The sequence below is a fragment of the Amblyomma maculatum genome, chromosome 1, assembly GCF_055883805.1.
Source record: "Amblyomma maculatum isolate TAMU_Amacu chromosome 1, ASM5588380v1, whole genome shotgun sequence".
Classification (NCBI taxonomy): domain Eukaryota; kingdom Metazoa; phylum Arthropoda; class Arachnida; order Ixodida; family Ixodidae; genus Amblyomma; species Amblyomma maculatum.
Window position 1 is genome coordinate 307,233,399 of NC_139344.1, and position 20,002 is coordinate 307,253,400.

General features: G+C 44.3%; 1 protein-coding gene and 1 pseudogene across 1 annotated transcript; one reads left to right on the forward strand and one right to left on the reverse strand.

The window, feature by feature from the left end:
* Positions 1–606: 606 nt before the first annotated feature.
* Positions 607–1,614, forward strand: LOC146207013 (prolactin-releasing peptide receptor-like). The gene has a single exon (XM_084576055.1). It carries the CDS (start codon positions 607–609, stop codon positions 1,612–1,614), a length of 1,008 nt encoding a protein of 335 aa, XP_084432181.1.
* A 14,359-nt stretch (positions 1,615–15,973) lies between these two features.
* On the reverse strand, positions 15,974–17,476 carry LOC146207014 (uncharacterized; annotated as a pseudogene).
* Positions 17,477–20,002: the final 2,526 nt, after the last annotated feature.

Consider the following 20,002-nt stretch of genomic DNA (forward strand, 5'->3'; position numbering starts at 1 on the left):
ATGTAAAGAGAGCGGCGCATCGTATTGCGAATGGTGGGAAGGTGCGCTCACTTGCGGTGAAATCCGGCCCGCGCTGGCGGCGTACAGAATAAAGCAGTTTGCTGGTGCTGTCGAAAAAGAACAAATAGAGATAAGAATGATTCGCGATAATATCCAGTGTTCTACTCGTAATATATTTAAAATGTATTCGGCATGGTTTTTAAGTATAGGGACAAAGTAACACAAAATTAATGTGAAATAAATACGTTTTAAATGCATTTATAGCCCAGCTTTTTCCTCTAAGAGAACACAGACCGCGGAATTGTGATTGTAATTGCTTAGTTATTTTCTGTAAGAAGCACAAATCTGTTAGAGGTAAACATATGCAGTTACCCTCCCGTCCTCTCGCTTGCGTGCACGCAGTCGGGATTTTCCTCAGCCCTCTACATATTGTTCATGCAATTTGACTTTACAGCATTCTTTGTTACCACCAACTCAGAGGTATCGCTATTTAATACATTTCAGGATTGTTCCCCATACTGTCGCGTGGACTCGGGTTTAACTTGTGGGCCAGTTTTCACTGATACGCGAGTGATGCACCTTCTCGTTTTGCTATTTGCAGTGAGAATGGGCAACGCGACGACACCGCTGGATTACGTGTCCGGGGTACCTGCGGTGCGGGCCTTTTTCTACTGCGTGTACGCCCTCATCTTCGCCGTGGGCGTGTCGGGCAACGCCCTCGTCTGCTTCGTGGTGGCCCGGCAGCGCAGCATGCACACGGTCACCAACTTGTTCATCGCCAACCTGGCGCTCTCGGACATCCTTCTGTGCGCTCTAGCTGTGCCCTTTACGCCGCTGCACCAGTTCGTGGGAGCGTGGCCGCTGGGCGCCGCGCTCTGCCGCCTGGTGCCCTTCGCACAAGGCGTGAGCGTGTACGTCTCCTCCTTCACTCTCACGGCAATCGCAGTGGACCGCTTCTTCGTGATCATGCACCCGTTTAGAGGCCGCCTACGGCTGCCGCTATGCGGCGCGCTCATCGCGCTCGTGTGGCTGGCGGGCGCCCTGCTAACGCTTCCCTACGGCCTCTTCATCGGCCTGACGGCCGACGGGGCCTTCTGCGAGGAGCGCTGGCCCTCGGAGCGCAGCCGGCGTATCTTCAGCCTCTGCACCAGCTCCTTGCAGTTCGGCCTGCCATTCTCCGTCATCAGCTTCTGCTACCTGCGCGTGTGCTGCAAGCTGCGCGAGCGCGCCAGGGCCAAGCCCGGCGCAAAGTCCCTGCAGCGCGAGCAGTTCGAGCGCCGGCGCACGAGGCGTACCAACCGCATGCTCGTCTCCATGGTAGCCATCTTCGGCGCCTGCTGGCTGCCGCTCAACCTGTACAACCTGGCAGTCGACTTCTCGGTGCCCGCGGCCCGATGGCAGTTCGCAAACGCCTTCTTCTTCCTGGCGCACGCGGTCGCCATGAGCTCCACGTGTTACAACCCCTTCCTCTACACGTGGCTCAACGACAGCTTCCGCAAGGAGTTTAAGGCCGTCCTGCCGTGCTTCGCGAGGCCCACCGAGCAACCGCCGCCCGCGGCCGTGCGATACGTGTGCAGCAGCGAGGCCGTCAAGCTGCCCGAGCAGCAGCTCTGAGGTGGAAATGCTTATCTATCAGCCCAGCCTTAGCAGATGAACCAATACCGAACACTGGCATCCGGCCAGTGATTAGAAAGGCCGAGCAGAACACAATAATTCAGTTTTTACAATACCCTGTTGAGTTGCTACATCCGGGACACCAACACAGTTGCCTGAAATGGAAAAAAATTAGCAAGACTGGAGTAGAAGCTTGTTTAAATAATTTGAACCCGCATGCGATCAGCTCATGGACCTGACAACATCTCTGACAATTTTCAAACACTGCTCAAGATTGCGCCTTTCACAGTAATAACTTTCAACATATCACTAAAAATTCAAAAGTTGCCTGAAGATTGAAAGGCAGCCAACGTGACGCCGGTATTTAGGTCGCAAACACGTAGGCCGATATGTACTCTAATCTGATGAAGTATTTTTGAGAAACTGATTTTTTTACCTCAGCTCAGCATGGCTTTCGTTTCAGTTTCTCGTGCATAAGACACATGCAATTGCAGCCGGTTTGGACAAAGGGGAACAAATAGATACGCTATTTCTTCACTTACTGAAAGCATTTGGTGCTGTCACACAATATCTGCTTTGCTCAAAATTATTATTTCTTGGCGTTCCTGAATATATTCTCCACTGAAGAAAATATTATCTACATTTGCGAAAACAACAGGTTGTACTAAACAGGGTGATATTGCCTCCAGTGCACGTACTATCGGGAGTGCCGCGAGGCTGTGTGCCTTGGACACTTTTATTTTTGGTTTATATAAATAACTTAATAGGTGGCCTCAAATCTACAATTAGGCTGTATACCGACGATTGTGTCGTGTGTCGTTAAGAAAATACCATGCCGATATATCTGTTCTGCAGGCTGATTTTAAAAAAAGTGTATCTTGTGCAGCCGGTGGCAGATGACACTTAATACTCGGAAAATACCATCTGCAGTTCGCAAAGAAGAACAAAAAGTACGCCAGTTCGTACATTAAGAATATTGCATTCAACACCACAGGCTATGTCCGATACCTTGCGATGACGCTTTCTGAAACGTTTGTCTGGTCCAATCCGGTTGACCTTATTATCGCAAAGGTTTAACGCCTCCTCCATTTTTTGCGACAACATTTTAAGCGTTCTCCTTCTTCAGGAAACGAAAATTTGTAACTGTCTAGCGTTAAGCCTATTTTAGAATAGGCATGTGTAACCTGAGATCCTTGAAAAAAAAATCGTCATCATCAGCCGGACTCTACCCACTGGAGGCGAAGGCCTCTCTCATACTCCTCCAATTAACCCGGTTATGTGCTAGTTGCATCCACTTTACCCCTGCGAACGTCATAACCTCATCCGCCCACCTAACTTCTTGGAGTCCCCGGCTGCGCTTTCCCTCCCTTGGAATCCAATTGGTTACCCTAAGCGAACATCAGTTGTCCTCTCTTAGTACTGCCCTGCCCATGGTGATTTCTTCTTGACTTCCTCTAGAATGTCATTAACTCAAGTTATTTCTTTGACAAAATCCGCGCACTTTCTATCTATTAACGTTAATCCTACAATTTTTCGTTCCATAGCCCTCAGCGTCTTCCTTAAGTAGAACCCTGTTCGTTAAACCTCTATGTTTCAGCTCCAAAGGTGAACACAGGAAAAATCCAACTGTTGTACGCTTTCCTCTTGAGCGATACCGTTAAGCTAATAGTCATAATCTGCGAGTGCTTGCCAAATGCGCTCCATCCCAATCTTATTCTTCTTGTTATTTCCTTTTCATGGTCCGGACCTGCGGTTACTACCTGTCCTAAGTAGACATATTCGCCAAACTACTTCCAGTGCTTCGCTACCTAACGTAAACTGCTGTTCCTTCCCGAGGCTACTGAACATTACCTTAGTCTTCTGCATATTGTTTTTCAAGCCTACCTTTCTCCTGTTCCTGTCCAGGTCATCAATCATTCTTTGCAGTTCATCGAGTGAATTACTTAGCAAGGCAATGCCATAAGCGAATCGAAGATTACTGAGGTATTCTCTGTCGACCCTTATCCCTAACTGCTCCCATTCCAAGTCTCTGAATACGTTCTCTAAGCAAGCTGTGCATAGTACTGGGGAGATCGTGGCTCCTTGCCTAATTATAAGAACTGAAAATCGGGCTAGTTGCTTGGGATTCATGCTAGGCAGCGCGAAAAAACAGGACCAAGGCTAACGAGAAGACACAACACAGGCGCACACTATCAACTGAATTTTTTATTACAGAAATGAAGCCTTATAGGTGCACTAAACCAGAAAACAAATAAAGCAAACACTACCCTCATTTCCACACCTGCTATAGGAAGCCACTATCAAATCAAACCTACATGTTCTAAAAACAGACAACCCCTAAAGAAAACGAAACAGGAAGGTAATGCATCAGACCAGCCCCCCGTACCGCTCATACGTTCTAAAGAAGCTACGTAAAAAAGCTATCTCCTTGCTCACGGTACGGGGGGTTGGTTTCATGCATTACTTTCCGTCTTTGTTTTTTGTTTTCTTTAGTGGTTGTCTGTTTTTAGGCCATCTAGGTTTGATTTGATAGTGGCTTCCTATCGCAGGTGTGGAAATGAGGGTAGGGTTTGCTTTATTTGTTTTCTGGTTTCGTGCACCTATAGAACAACACCGTGTTTACAAACAAAGTGGGGGCGGGGCGCTCGCGGTGGCGCAGCCGACTGGGGGTGAAAAATAGGGTTAGCGCCCATAGGAATAATTGGAACCTAAATATTTCTAAGCAGTTTTTTCATTTCACGGGGCACCTGTGATGTCGTTATTCGGTACAAAGAACTATGAAAATCCTAGAACAGATCGTCAACATATGAAATCTCGTTACCGAGGCGAAGTATTTTTAAAACACCGCGAAACATGTTCGGGTGCGAGTTGGGAGGGCGACCCGTAGAAATACATGTAAACACAACTTACCGGAGCATTTTTCTCATTTCGCAGAGCATCAGAAGTGGTGGCCAGTCGTTAAACGTTGACCAGCGCTTTGAAGAAGTGTGTGATAAAGTATGGTGCGTCATTACGGAGGCAGTCTACTTTTAAAACTCTCCGAATTGCCTGTGTTATGAATCCAGACACCGCCAAAGGGCAAGCTAGGTGTAGCGAATCACGCAGTTTTGCTGACAGTTTGATATGCTGCCGCATAGGTTAAATAAGCTTGATAATACTGTCGCTCCAGTGATACGTGCTAGACAGAATTACATTTAAAAAGCAGTTGTCAAACGCAATACGACAATATGAACCGAACGAGATTCGCGCATTGCAGCAGACGACAGCGTAGCTGGCGATACCCACCGCGGCCGCCTCCAGCTCCGGAGCGTCTGCTAGCGACAGCGGGTGGTGCATGGTCGTCTGCAAATGTGCGCGGTCAGTTTATCGTGCTGTGGGCGGTCCCGCAAGTCGTCAGACTTGCATTACTTGCAAGAGAATGTAGTGTGTCATGCAACATGACAACGGGGCGTCGTACAAGACGTTCACCAAAAAATTAGAAGGGTTCAATGCTGCTGAACCGAGCAAAATGTTGCGGTAAGTTGTGTTTACATGTATTTCTATAGGTCGCCCTCTCAACTCAAAAGCCTGATTAAGAAATTAAAAGATCAGGCGGAACTCGTAGTCAGAGTATGTAACAAGACGTCCAACAGAAGGAGTGGTCTCACGGAGGCTAGTAGACTGAGATTCGTACAAGCTTTTGTCACGAGCAGAATCAGCTACGCGACTCCATTCCTAAATATCAACAAGACCGAAGAAAGCGAATTAAACACCATAATTAAGAGATGCACGAAGTGCGCTCTAGGACTCCCCATAACTACTTCGACCGACATTCTAGAGAAAATGGGGTTGCATAATCAGTGGAAAGAGCTAGCTGCGCTGGTCAGGCTGTCCCAGAGAGAGCGATTCGCAGGAACGGCGGCGGGTAGACAAATCCTCGACTGGGTAAACCTACTAGCGCCCGGCGAAGGTGAAAGTGTCAGAGAATGCATAGATCGAGAAATCAGAAAGCCTCTATACGTCTCGCCCATACCAAAGAACATGCACCCCGTAACCGACGAGGGGAGGAGGAAAAGCAGAGCTAAGCACTTCGCTAAGAAATTGGACAAACTCCCGCCGGGATCGGTTGCCTACACCGATGCAGCGATCGGGATCGACATCGGGATCGCCATACTAATCGAAAGAAACCGAGATCTACCGCCGGTAGAGGCGGAGGAGATTGCAATAGCCATTGCCATTGCACGACCAGGCGTGAAAAACGTCATCAGCGATAGCAAAGCGGCGGTTAGGAATTTTAGCAAGGGTAGAGTCAGCAATCGTGCTGGAAAAATTCTGAACGAGTCGTCTCTCGCCGAAAGCGTGACCATAATCTGGACCCCATGCACACGCCGGTCTCGCCAGCAACGAGGCTGCCCACATGCTCGCCCGCTCCTCGCTACCTGGAGGTGCTGCGGACGCCTCCACAAGATCTAAAAGCAAAGAATGTATTGGTACGTTTAGGGATGTAACCGACAACAATGAAGAAAGACCTGAGGATATATCCGCCACCGGATAGATCCCTGAGTAAAAAGGAATCATACGACTGGAGAAGACTCCAAGCTCGAAATTTCTTTTCGCCCCTGTGGAGGAGTTGGACGGGTGCCAGAGGGCGGAAGAGGGACGGTGCAGAAACCGAAATTTGTAAATTTTGCGGCCACGTGGCAACATTAGATCACATAATATGGAGATGCGTTCGTGTCGCAGGGCGCAACACGATTAAAACTAGCGATGAATGGGAGACCACGCTAAGAAGCTCCAACGAAAAAACTCAGCGATTCGCCGCTCGCCTGGCGGCCGAGGCTGAAGACCTCTTCTCCTAGACGGGGCCGGATGTCCTCCGGCTGCGGTGCGACAGACTGCCTTCCCGGACGCCTGCGTGCGGACCCGTAGGTGGCTGCCGCGCCATATTCGGCGGAAACAAATGTTATTCCTCCTCCTCGCACCCCGATACGTTTCGCGGTGTTTTAAAAATATTTCGCCTCGGTAATGAGATTTCACACTTCCACGATCTATTCCAGGGCGTTCATGGTTGCTCTGTACCGAATAACGACATCACAGATGACCCATGAAATTAGAAAACTGCTTTGGAATATTTCGCTTTCATGTATTCTATGGGCGCTAAGCCTATTTTTCATCCCCAGTCGGACCACGCTTGCGATAGAAGCGCCACCGCATCGTGCTTACGTCACAGATCGGTGTTGGTCTATAAAGCTTCCTTTCGGTAATAAAAAATTCAGTTGACTGTCTGCGCTTGTGTTGTGCTTCTTTGTTTGCTATGGTCCTGCTTTTTTGCTCTGCCTAGTATGAATGTTGCCTAACACCTTTCTTTATGGCAATTTTGTTACAATCTTTATGCAGAGCTATGGTGGCTGTGCACCCGCTATAGATATCTTCCAGTACTTTCAAATACGGTTGGTCTGCACCCTGATTTCCCAATGCCTGCATGATTTCCGAGGTTTCTACTGAGTAAAATGCTTTTTCGCAACCGATGAATGCTATGTATAAAGGCTGGTTATATTCCAAGCATTTTTCTATCACGTGGTTTATGGTACGGATATGATCGATAGTAGAGTACCCTTTCCGAAAACCTGCTTGATCTTTTGCTTGATTGCAGTCTATGGTTGTCCTGATTCTATTAATGATTTCCTTTGTAAACACATTATATGTAAATGGTAGTAGGCTGATTGACCTGTAATTTTTCAAGTCCTTGGCGTCCCATTTCTTATGAATTAAGATAATGTTAGCGTTCTTCCATGACTCCGGTACCGTCGATGATACCAGGCATTGCGTATACAGGATGGCAAGTTTTTCTAGCACGATATCCCCCCCCCCTCCCCCGTCTTTCAGCAAATACGTTATTACCTGATCTTGGCCAACTGCTTTCCCCCTAGAACTCCTCAGATACTTTGACTATGTTGTCAATGTTCGTGATGACATTGCCCACCCTTAACGCATACATCTTATTTTTGCCTATGCCAAATTGTCCCTTTACCCCTTTAATGCTGCCCCCGTTCTTCCCAGCATGCTCATTATTTTTCCATATTATACTTCTTAAGTCGACCAATTTACTCGCATTGATTAGCTTTGATATCTGTGTCAGTTCTATCCTGTCTGTTGGGTTTGGAAGCATTAAGACTTTGGCGTTCCTTAAACAAATATTTCATCTCCTTTGATACTTTACCGGTATTCTCTTTAACTATACTACCGCCTAGTTCTACCGCGCACTCAGTGATGATATCTCTGAAATTACTGTTCATTGCTTCTACGCTAAGGCCGTCATCTTCGGGTTAAGCTGAATATCTGTAGCGAGATTCTGAACTTTTTTGTCCTCCCGCTCACTACTAATTCTTCGATGGACTTCTTTCTTGCTAATCTGCTCTGTTCCCTCTTCAGATCTAGACTAATTTGAGACCTTACCATCTTGTGGTCACTACATCGCATCTTTCCGATTACCTCTACATCCTGCATAATGCTGGGGTTGGAACACATTATGAAGTCAATTTCATTTCTTGTATCCCCGTTACGGCTTTTCCATGCCCCCTTCCGGTCCTTCTGTTAACCGAAGAAGGTGTTCATGATTCGTAAGTTATTGCATTCTCGAAACTTAACTAGTAACTCCCTTTGCTAATCCTAGAACCAAAGCCATAGTCACCCACTGCCTGGTCTCCAGCCTGATCTTTCCATACCATGGCTTTGAGGTCAGCTATTAGGAAAGTACACTGCGTCTTTCCTTTCTGCATTGCCAATACTACATCTTCGTAGAAGCTTTCAACTGCCTGGTCATCATGACTACAAGTAGGCGCGTATGCCTGTACAACCTTCAGTTTATACCGCTTATTAAGCCTAATTACGATGCCTGCCACCCTCTCATTAATGCTATAGAATTCCTCTATATTACCAGCTATATCCTTGTTGACAAGGAACCCTACTCCTAGCTCTCGTCTTTCCGGTAAGCATCGATAAAATAATAAATGTCCGCCCTTAAGTACAGTATATGCCTTATTGAGCTTCCTAACCACACTAAGCCCTATCACATCCCATTTCATACCTTCTAAGTCCTCTAACAGCACTGCTAAGCTAGCCTCACTAGCTAGGGATCTAGCATGAAACGTTACCAGGGTCAGTTTCCAATGGCGTCTTGCCCGGAGCCAGAGATTCTTAGCACATTTTGGTGCGTTGGAGATCTAACCGCCGCCGTTGTCAGTTCCTTCGCAGCCGCTGGGGGCTGAGGGCCGGGTATTTATTCAACTATTCATGGGAGGTTGTGAGCAATTACTTCACCAAGGTGGTCAAATCCTGTTCCGGCGAGGGAATGCGTTTCCGGAAGTGTTCGCCGGATGGGTCGTACCCCAAACCTCTGTGTGCAATTCCATCGACAAGCGGATGTTTTTTAACCCGGTGGAGAATTGCGGGGCACCGGGATTCTAACCACGGTCCTCTTGCACAAGAGGGGGATATTCTAGCTGCAAATGCAGCCACCGCTGCATTTGCAAAGAGAAAAAAACAAACATAATAGATAAAGCAGAACGGGCGTAGAAACAGGCAGCACGCTTCGTAACAGGAAATTATCATTACACTGTCAGAAGACCTGATCCACGGGTTGGGCTGGAAAATCTTCTTCATGCAGGGAAATCATAAGGCCGACATTTCTTCACAATATACATGAAAATAAAATTTGTATTGACAAAACATGATTTAATAAGGAGTTACATTACGTCTTATATAGGATAGCCGACGCTAATACGATTAGAGCTTATCAGTGTCGTGTTCATGTTTTTTACTACTTCGATTAACGATTGGAACGAGTTCCCTATAGTGAGTGATGGCTGCGTATAGTATTGAAAATTGAATTGAGAGTTTTATTCAATGAATGCTATTTCATTGATTTTATGACTTTATACTAGTGTTTGATTACTATAACGTTGGTAACAAATGAGGAGACGATCTTCACGGGAATCAACTCTTTATTGGGCTCACTTGCACCCGCAATAGGACTAAACAACTCTGCGGCAGCGATCGTCCAATTAAGCATCGCACTCGTCAATTTAAAGGCTGCTCAGAACCATCTAGATAACTGCTACTAGCACCATACTGACGTAAAGAGCGGGCACTTCCATAGGGCCCTGCAGCCGAGCAGCGCCAGCGTCAGACCGCTAATTTCGTCCTCCGAAATTTTCGGCACGTGATTTGCTCTGTTTCGGTTTCGCTTTAGATAGAAATGCTTTCATTTCTGACTTACTTTCAGCTGTTAAAATATTCAACTACATCGTCTAGAGTTGCGCGCAAGTGCTTTAACGATGCCATGCATACAGATGTATTAAAGTCGCGGATCGCAACCTTTTTACTGGAAATACCAGCAAGGTTCTCACAGAACATAAGCGTGGCGTACTTAGTTCATGCTGGTTAGAATAATGTGATCAGAGCTGTTGTTATTGTATTTTTTTGCGGTTAATGAGCCGCTTTTCTCAGTGGCGCACAAGGAGGCAATTGTTCCATACAAAAAAAGTTTATTCTCTGGTTTACATATTGAATGGCACAGAAAGAATACTGGATCACACACTTTATCAAATACATCATATTAGAAACAGATAAACAAAGGGGAAGGGAGGGTGCTCGTATAATACATGAAGGAAAGAAGCCAACAGTCGGCGAGGCCAAGGAAAGCATTGGGAATTGTACTTTATGTCTTTTTTAAATTTTTACTTCGATAATCACAGAAATTGGGAATGTAATCTGTTTAGGGGAAAGATAATTAAACAAAAGTAGAAGAAAAAACAACGAGCCGATGGTGGAACCGAACCCACGACCTCCGAATATTGCGTCCGATGCTCTTCCAACTGAGCTACATCGGCCGCTGTCCCCCCTGCTACTTTCTTGGATAATAATGTTGTCTGTATACGAACCTTGAGAGTGTTTTTCTTCTAGTTTGTGTTTAATTATCTTTCCCCTAAACAGATTACATTCCCAATTTCTGTGATTATCGAAGTAAAAATTAAAAAAAAAAACATAAAATACAATCCCCAATTCTTTCCTTGGCCTCGCCGACTGTTGGCTTCTTTCCTTCATCATATTACAAAGAGCAACAAGATATAAGGTATGATGAAGCACGCGAAAGAGTGTGACGATGAAAAAATTTCGCATACCGGCTGTGTGTTTTTCCTCTAAAACATCACCCGTGAGAACAACAGAAAAGGAGTTGTGAACTGGTAGACACAAGTAAGGAGGAAAAATGCAGGCACAGCCCGCGTGGAATGTCTATAAATCAGCCTTGATCAGTAGGCTGCTTAGAAATTTAAACACACCACACTGAATACATAATAGTAACCCAATGCTATGCTTATACTCATGATCGCGGACAAAATTGCCCTCTGCCCGCATGGCAAAGCAATTAAAGGGAATTCACTGTTAGCGACTAATAGCAGTAGATGTCGTCAAAATGCCGGCCCTGAACAGGCAGCAGCGCTTTTTAGACCCCAACGGGAATGCTTCAACCATGACAAAGAATTCGGCATGTAAAAATGGTGCTTACGAAGCGGCAAAAGCCCATGCGTTTTGCAAACACAGCGAAGTAAACACCATTCAGAAAACGATCCCAAATGCTCAACACACAGTTCTTGTACTGCCGAATAAAAGTTTGTGCTAAGATACATCTGAGCCACCGAAATGTTATTTGTCTTAAAGCTGTTTTAGAAAATTACGCAATCGAAAGAATGCACATGTTCTTCAGAAAAACACGACCCAAAAACATACAGTAACTGCACACTAAAAGTGCTTCACGGCTCCTATTCTATGTTACACGTGCAAAATACGTTCACGTTACGCAACAAACGACTTGCTAAAAGCGTTCTTAGCTCAAAAAACAACAATTCTGCAGACAAAAAAAGAAAAACAAGTTACCGGCCAAACGAGGTGAGCGTAACCGGTGGCACATGACCGGCTCAACATTTATATGGAAAGAGCAAGGAAAGCACACGCTTTGATGCAAGCCGGTGCACGTATGACCTACCTTTGAGGTGGAGTGGAAGCGAACATCAGACCCTTACTTGCTCGGCCGCGAAAAGGCTCGAGTGTCCGCTCTTTACGTAAGTATGTTTCTCTATGCTAGCACCACCTGGAACATTGTAGAAACATACGCGAGTGGTCGGAATCTTCGAAACAGATTTCGGCGCATCTTGTGCGACAAAGAAACTGATTAAGGTGCGTCTCGCGACATCGAGCATTAACAATCAAAGAATATAGAATTGATATGCATGCCAGAGTCAGAGTGAAGGCCGCATGGCGGCGGCTGCTAAAAACCACAAATACAGTTTTGAAGGATTTGCGGCATTAATAACTGGATGGTTAGTTCCAGTTCAAGCAAAATTGCCGTACACTATCAGCTTGTCTTATCTCCTTTACTACTATTTTTGAATGCTCTAATGGTCTTGCATTTACTAATGTATTTCATTGTGCGGCCTCTGTATTTATACCCTCTACTATAGTGCTGTCCAGGCGATGTAGGTATGTCGAATAAAAAAGAAAAATTGATTATTGAGAAACATTCTTCACCAGAGCTAACGCGGCTCAAACATTTAATCGTGTTGCTCATCTTCAAGGAGCCTAAGTTCCCGCGCAATTTTGTCTATACTTGGAGGCTTTATTCTCCTACATGTGGGGATAAACTCTATCCCTACATTAGACACGTCTTGAACCGGTATTTTTGGTCATATTAACTCTTTTCTGAATGAGCTCCTGCATATTTATTTATTCCCAAGGCCAAGACATTCCACAGACACAAATAATTACAAGAACACGATTGACAGTGAAATAAATTATATATTAATAACATATTGCAGCACATTACACAATAGTAGAAATAGCTATTTTTTTAAGTACTGGCCTCAGTAACAGTAACAATACAGGCTGGGAGGTGGTGCCTTTGTGAACAAATATTTGGGATAAAGGAGTTGAAATGTTGGTCACGACGGCAATCGGGTACGGCTTTTTGGTACCTGTAGTGGCTATGGGATGAAATGTATGATATGGTGGCCTAAAACGGAATCGTCAAGTTGAAGCGGTAAATTTTATGAAATAAGCTGAGGCGTGAGCTAAAGAGCGTTCTTTCGATCTTATGATCTCTTCTGGGTTTGCCCGTATGAAGATGAAGAGTTTTAGAAAACATAGATGCCAATTAAGCCAGTGTAAATTAGCAATAGGGCTCAATCTCATCACTGCGCGGTGAGAATGGTATGACTGGCGTTAACGCCCAAAGTCGTGTTGCGATGAAACCGCCACATATTTCTTTTTGAGAGAAATAGCCAGTGAAACAGTCAGTCCGAAGCAAACAGAGTATATTTATTTATTTATTCGATACTGTTAATCCCATCAGGGATCGTAACAGGAAGGGCAGAAAAATACAGAGGTACAAAATATAGTAATGGCAATTAATCAAGTACATGAAAGAATATGATACCAAAATTATGCATAACAAATTATACTATAGCAATAAGACAGACTGAGGAGCGTATGACAAGATTTTCGCGGACAAATAATACGACAAGTGAAACACAAACGGAAGGAGAAAAATTCGTAATGACATAAGAACACAGTAATTAGTCAGATGTAAGTAGCTTATGTTTCACACGTGTACTAAAAGCATTTAATGATGAATTCTTAACAATGGATGTGTGTAAGGTGTTCCATTCGCGTATAGCACGAGGGAAGTATGAATATTTGAAAGTGTCAGTACGGAATGAAAACTCGTTTAGAGTGTGAGCGTGATTATTACGTGTTTGTCTTGTTTGTGATTTTGATATGTATCTTGAAGTGTCGATTTTTAAGTGATTGTGTATTAGCTGGTACATGGTTTTAAGGCGCGCTAGTTTTGCTCTGTTTTGAAGGGTGAGTAGTCCTGCCTGTTTGAGTAGTTCTGTTGGTGAGTCTGTCAACCTGTGTTTGTTATATATACATCTGACCGCCTTCCTTTGTACTGCTTCTATCTGTTTAGTAAGCTTGTTAGTGAAAGGGAACCAGACAACATTGGCATATTCTAGAACTGGCCTGACAAATGTCTTATAGGCGAGTAGCTTTGTTTCCGATGGTGCTTGTTTAAGGCGTCTGTTAATGAAAAATAGCTGTTTTAAGGCGGTTGATGTGACAATGTTAACATGAGAATCCCATCTGAAATCAGAGGTCAGTGTTATGCCTAAATATTTATATTCGGAAACCGAGGCAAGGGGAATGTTGTTTAATGTGTACAGAAAAACTGATCGATGTAGCTTTCTGGTTATGGATAAAGTAACTGATTTTTTAACATTAATAGTCATTTGCCATTCTTCACACCACTTTGTCACTGCTGTTAGGGCGTTATTTAATGTTATATGGTCATTGACAGAGTTAATTTCCTGGTAAAGTACACAGTCATCGGCGAAAAGTTTAATATTGTGAGAAACACTAGTAGGTAAGTCATTTATAAAAATTAAAAATAATACTGGGGCCAGAACACTGCCTTGTGGTACACCGGATGTTACATTGGCTGTTTCGGACCTCGCGTTGTTAATTTCGACGAATTGAGTACGGTCAGTCAGGTAGTCAACAATCCAATCTACTATGGGGCCAGCTCCAAAGGTTGCAGTTAGTTTCATAATAAGTTTAGAGTGTGATACACGGTCGAAAGCTTTAGAAAAGTCTAAGAAAATTAGGTCGATTTGTTTCTGCTGATCAATGGCGAAGGATATGTCATGTGTAAGTTCGATTAGTTGTGTGACTTAGAAACTCCTTTCCGAAAACCGTGCTGAAGAGGTGTTAAAATTTGATTTTCTTCTAAGTAGGTTGTTATGTGTTTTAAGATAATGTGTTCTAGTAGTTTGCATACTGTGCTGGTTAGTGAAATTGGTCTGAAATTTGAGGGATCTGATTTGCTTCCCGTTTTATGTATAGGTGTCACTTTAGCTATTTTCCATTCTTTAGGAAGGGTGTGCGCTGACAACGACTTGTTAAAGAGTGCCACCAAAAATTTTGCTACCCATTCGGCATATCTACGCAAGAAGATGTTAGAGATTCCATCAGGCCCTGATCCTTTTTTTGTGTCCAAGTTTAGTAAGAGGTTTAAGACACCTGTTTCTGTTACGGTAAGGGGTTCTAGGTAATTTCCGGAGCAAAAATTAGTACGAGGCGTAGTTCCGTTGTCTGTAGTGAAGATAGAAGTAAAGTAGTTATTCAGCGCGGCTGCAATATTTCGGTTTTCGTCTGGAGAAGCTTGGTTTTCATTTCTTGATTTAGGGCTCAGGTGACGCCAGAACTTTTGGGGAGCATCTTTTAAGAAGCGAGTCAGCGTATTAGTAAAGTAAAATGTTTTAGCTGTTTTTATTTTGGATTTCAAATCAGTGATAGCCAAGGTTAATTTTTCAATTGTTCTCGGTGATGGATGGCGTTTTTGCACTTTTTTCAGTCGTCGAACTTTTCGTTTGGCATGAATTACGGCTCGAGTTATCCATGGATTACGTTTGCGTATTCTCTTAGTCTTGGTAGGCACATAATTAGTGATGCAATATGACACAACGTTTTTAAATCTCTGCCACAATGTTTCTATATCAGTGTGTATGTCATCCGAGAGATATTGAAATGATGTTAGTTCGTGCGATAAAGTATCAAGTATGGTAGTGTCGTCAGCTCGGTTGTAGTCGGGATACGTTATTGTTGATTGCAAACAAGGTGCATTATAGTGATGCGGGACAGAACACATTACTAGTTTGTGGTCAGACAGGCCATTTAAAATTTCCACATTGGTTTCTTGACAGGGGAAATGACTACTCAGGAAAACTAAATCTAGAATGTTGGAGCTGGTTCCTTGTACACGTGTGGGTTCTGTTACGATTTGCGAAAGGTTAAAAGAAAGCATTATATCAAAAACAACATCGGCGCAAGGTGAATTATGGTACAGGGTGTTCCAGTTAATATCAGGAAGATTGAAATCACCTAAAAGTATTAGTCTCGCCCCCTTAACATGATGTTGCATATACGTATACAATGATTGGAGTATGATAGGATCAGAACAAGGACTAAGATAGACGCAACCCACAACGATGGTAGAATCAGAAAAGCAGAGTTTGCAAAAGATAGCTTCTACCCCTTCAACTTCAGGTAACGTAATCTTTTCTTATCAATAATGCCACGCCTCCGCCTCGCGTCGGCCTGTCTTTGCGTGATATGGAATAATTTGGGGGAATTACTTCAAAGTTTTTAATTTCTTTTGTTAGCCATGTTTCAGTTATCGCCATGAATTCTGGCTTTAAACCTAATAATAAGCATTCTAGGGGACCGACCTTATTGATAATACTACGCGCATTAATGTTCACGAAGGTTATTTGGGACGCTGTGGACGGCACGATCGTAGAGTCCGTGTACCTGTGTTTTGGTTTTTTGTCTCGGTTAGTGAAGGTGTAACTGGAGGAGCTGCAACTGGTAACAATTCACAATTTTCGTTGTCCCAAAAATAAAGTTCACCGTTTATTTTTAGTTTGTCGTAAACCAGCGACACTTTCTCGCCGCGATCTTTTCTTGGTTTCCCGTATTTCCATAGCTTTTTTCTGATTTCGCGGACACGAAGCGAAAAATCTTCACTTATGGTAAACTCGGTGCACTTTAATTTGTGACAGTTGCGCAAAATGTTCGTTTTTTCCCTGAAATCTATAAGCTTTAGTATTACAGGCCTTGTTTTGTTTTCCGTTGGTCTACCTAGTCTGTGAATGCGTTCTATTGCAACTTCTTCCAGTTTTAGGGATTCTTTCAAAACTTCTTCATTTACAGTTCGCTCCAGGGATTCGCTATTTTCTTCTTCCTTTTCAGGAATGCCATAAATAATAAGGTTTGATCTTCTGGAGCGATTCTCAAGATCGTCTAGCTTTAATTCCAGAGATAATACGACCTGTTGAAGATTGGCAATATGATCGGTACATGACGAAAGTTTGTCTTCAAGGAGAGTAAGGCGTTCTAGTTTGTTGTCTATTGATGTTAACCTTTCTTCTTTTATCGTCTTTATGTCATCTGCTATATTCTGTAACTGTTGCGAAAGTTCTGCCATGTCAGGTCCAGGATTACTCCCAACGTCACCCGCAAGCAGTAACAATTTCATCACATGCACCACATCGCACACTGTGTCAAGAAGTACCGCAGGGCACGGCAGCACAACAAGGCAACGTTCGCTAGATCGAAAACATTTCCAAAAGCGCTTTCTTACCTGCACGAGGAAGACAAGCGGATTATCCATCTGTGCGCAAGCCCAGTTGCCCTTTGGTTCGAAATCCTTCGGTCAAGTCTTTTATAGTCCAAGAAGCTTGCAGCGCCGCTCCGCATGCCACACAGTCGCTGCCGCTAGTCGTTGGCGATGGTAGGTGCCAAAATTCGTCCGTGGATCGTAGGACCGGGGGCGTTGCAAAATTGTCGTTCCGTAGCACTTGCACATGTTCGGGCTGGAAATGCTGACGTGGTTGTTGGCATCCCGACGGTATCACCAGCAGGCTGGCGATGATCTGCACGAGGAAGACAAGCGGATTATCCATCTGTGCGCAAGCCCAGCTGCCCTTTGGTTCGAAATCCTTCGGTCAAGTCTTTTATAGTCCAAGAAGCTTGCAGCGCCGCTCCGCATGCCACACAGTCGCTGCCGCTAGTCGTTGGCGATGGTAGGTGCCAAAATTCGTCCGTGGATCGTAGGACCGGGGGCGTTGCAAAATTGTCGTTCCGTAGCACTTGCACATGTTCGGGCTGGAAATGCTGACGTGGTTGTTGGCATCCCGACGGTATCACCAGCAGGCTGGCGATGATCTGCACGAGGAAGACAAGCGGATTATCCATCTGTGCGCAAGCCCAGCTGTCGTGCCCTTTCAATCCGAGTATTATCAATCGCCTGTGGTGCTTAAATGGCATTCACTCTCAATATAGTCGCCCACACAGGGCAATAAGAAAGACCGTCATAAAAATCTGGCCACTGCCCATCATCAGGTGCCTTTTCGTTACGATCGAGTTTTTATATGAGCCAAAGTAAAATTTTGGTTTGGTTTAAGGGCTTTCACGTCGGAAAGCGACTCTGGCTAAGTGGGACGGCATAATGAAAGGCCACGGACAATTTCGGCCACCTGGGATTCATCAAAGTGCACTGACATCGCACAGCCCACGGGCGTCTTTCTTTTCGCCTCCATTGAAAAGTAGCCGCCGCGGCCTTAGGTCCAACAGAAAGCGCCTTAACTACTGTGCCATCGCGATGAGGCACTGCCTTTTGGACCTCCACAAAGTATTTAAATACTTATACCTAAAAATCGTTGACTCGCAATGCAGGAAAAGAACTAGGAAACTAACTAGTAAATATGCTGGTCACAAGGACGAAGAAATAAAGAGCGTTAAGCAACAGTGGAAACCTCGGCGGTGATGCAGGCATTGCGAAATCAGGGGGTAGACGAGCCGTACGTGAAATTGCTGGAAGATATATATACTGGCTGCAGAGCAACCATAGTTCTGCATAAAGAAAGTAAAAAAAAAATCGCATAAAAAAAGGTGTTAGGCAAGGAGGCACAATCTTCCCAGTACTATTCACAGCTTGCTTAAAGGAAGTATTCAGAGACTTGGAATGGGAGCAGTTAGGGATAAGGGTAGATGGAGAATACCTCAGTAATCTGCGATTTGCTGATTACATTGCCTTGCTAAGCAACTCGGGGGATGAACTGCAAATAATGATTGATGACATAGACAGGAAAAGTAGAAAGGTAGGCTTGAAAATCAATATGCAGAAGACTAAGGTAATATTCAACAGCTTCGGGAAGGAAATGCAGTTTACATTAGGTAGCGAAGTACTGGAAGTAGTAGGCGAATACGTCTACTTAGGACAGGTAGTAACCGCAGGTCCGGATCATGAAAAGGAAATAACAAGAAGAATAAGATTGGGATGGAGCGCATTTGGCAAGCACCCGCAGGTTATGACTAACAGCTTACCGGTATCGCTCAAGAGGTAAGTGTACAACAGTTGCATCTTACCTGTACTCACCTATGGGGCTGAAACGTGGAGGCTAACCAAGAGGGCTCTACTTAAGTTGAGGACAACCCAGAGGGCTGTGGAACGAAAATTGGTAGCGGTAACATTAAGAGATAGGAAGCGTGCAGAGTGGGTTAGAGAAATAACTCAACTTACCGACATTCTAGTGGAAATTAAGAAGAAGAAATGGGCATGGGCAGGACATGCAGTGCGAAGAGAGGATAACCGATGGTCGCTTAGGGTAACAAACTGGATTCCAAGGGAAGGAAAGCGTAGCAGGGGGCGGCAGAAAGTTAGGTGGGCGGATAAGGCTAAGAAGTTCGCAGGGGTCAAGTGGATGCAACTAGCACAGAACCGGGTTAATTGGAGAAATATGGGAGAGGCCTTCGCCCTGCAGTGGGTATAGTCAGGCTGATGATGATGATGAAAAACACACAAGACAAAATTGGATAAATTTGATGGAAAAGAAACAGAGTGTGGAAATATACTGAAAGTGGAAAAGACAGATCAGGAAGGAAGCCTACTTTAATAAGTCAATAGGCAGTACCCTACTTTTGCAAGCTAGATCAGGGTGTCTTAGAACACGCAGCTACAAAAAGAAATTTAACAAGGAAGATGACACATGTGCAGTATGTCCTAAATCCACAGAAACATATAACCATATTATACTCAAATGTAATGGTATCCATCCGGAAGTCGATGTAGGCGCAGTCACTCTTCCTGAAGCTCTAGGGTTGAGAGATACCAGTGGCCAGGTAAGTGAACCAGCTGTGGAAGCTAGCAAAAAACGATTGGAAGATTGGTGGCTTAAAAGCAGAAAAGTGACACAATGTTAGTAATGTAGAAAGAAAAATTCATGAAACAGAATGATGGTATAGTTATCCAATCTAAAATAATAACTAAGATATAGGGGAAAAAATGAGCATGATAACAACTACTATCACCCCGTTTCAAAGGGGACGCTCCTATATTCCATCCATCCATCCACGCCTTCAGTCGTGATTTGGAGTCAAAATACTGGCCGAAGAATAAAACACTTTATGGGTTTCATTTTGATACAGTTAGTCTGCAGGATATTACTGGAGCGGGGAAACATTAAAATACAGTCATAAGGAGCAAATGTCAGAAAATAATACAGCCCGACAAACGAAGGCACTCAGCTAAAAGTGTAACGCTTAACATGTGACGGCCTATACAATTTTTGTGTTGTTTTATTGTATATGAAAAAAATCAAGGATTTCAAAAAAGGCATACAATAGAAGCATGTTTCTCGGGCAGCAGATATGCAAGCTGGGCCTTTAGACAGTTATCTCAGCGCTCTTTAACCCAACTGGTATACGCAGAACCCGTGAGAAACCATTCCTCGCC

Excerpts from the sequence above, each read along its gene's own strand:
- LOC146207013 (XM_084576055.1), top strand. The coding sequence starts at position 607 with ATGGGCAACGCGACGACACCGCTGGATTACGTGTCCGGGGTACCTGCG.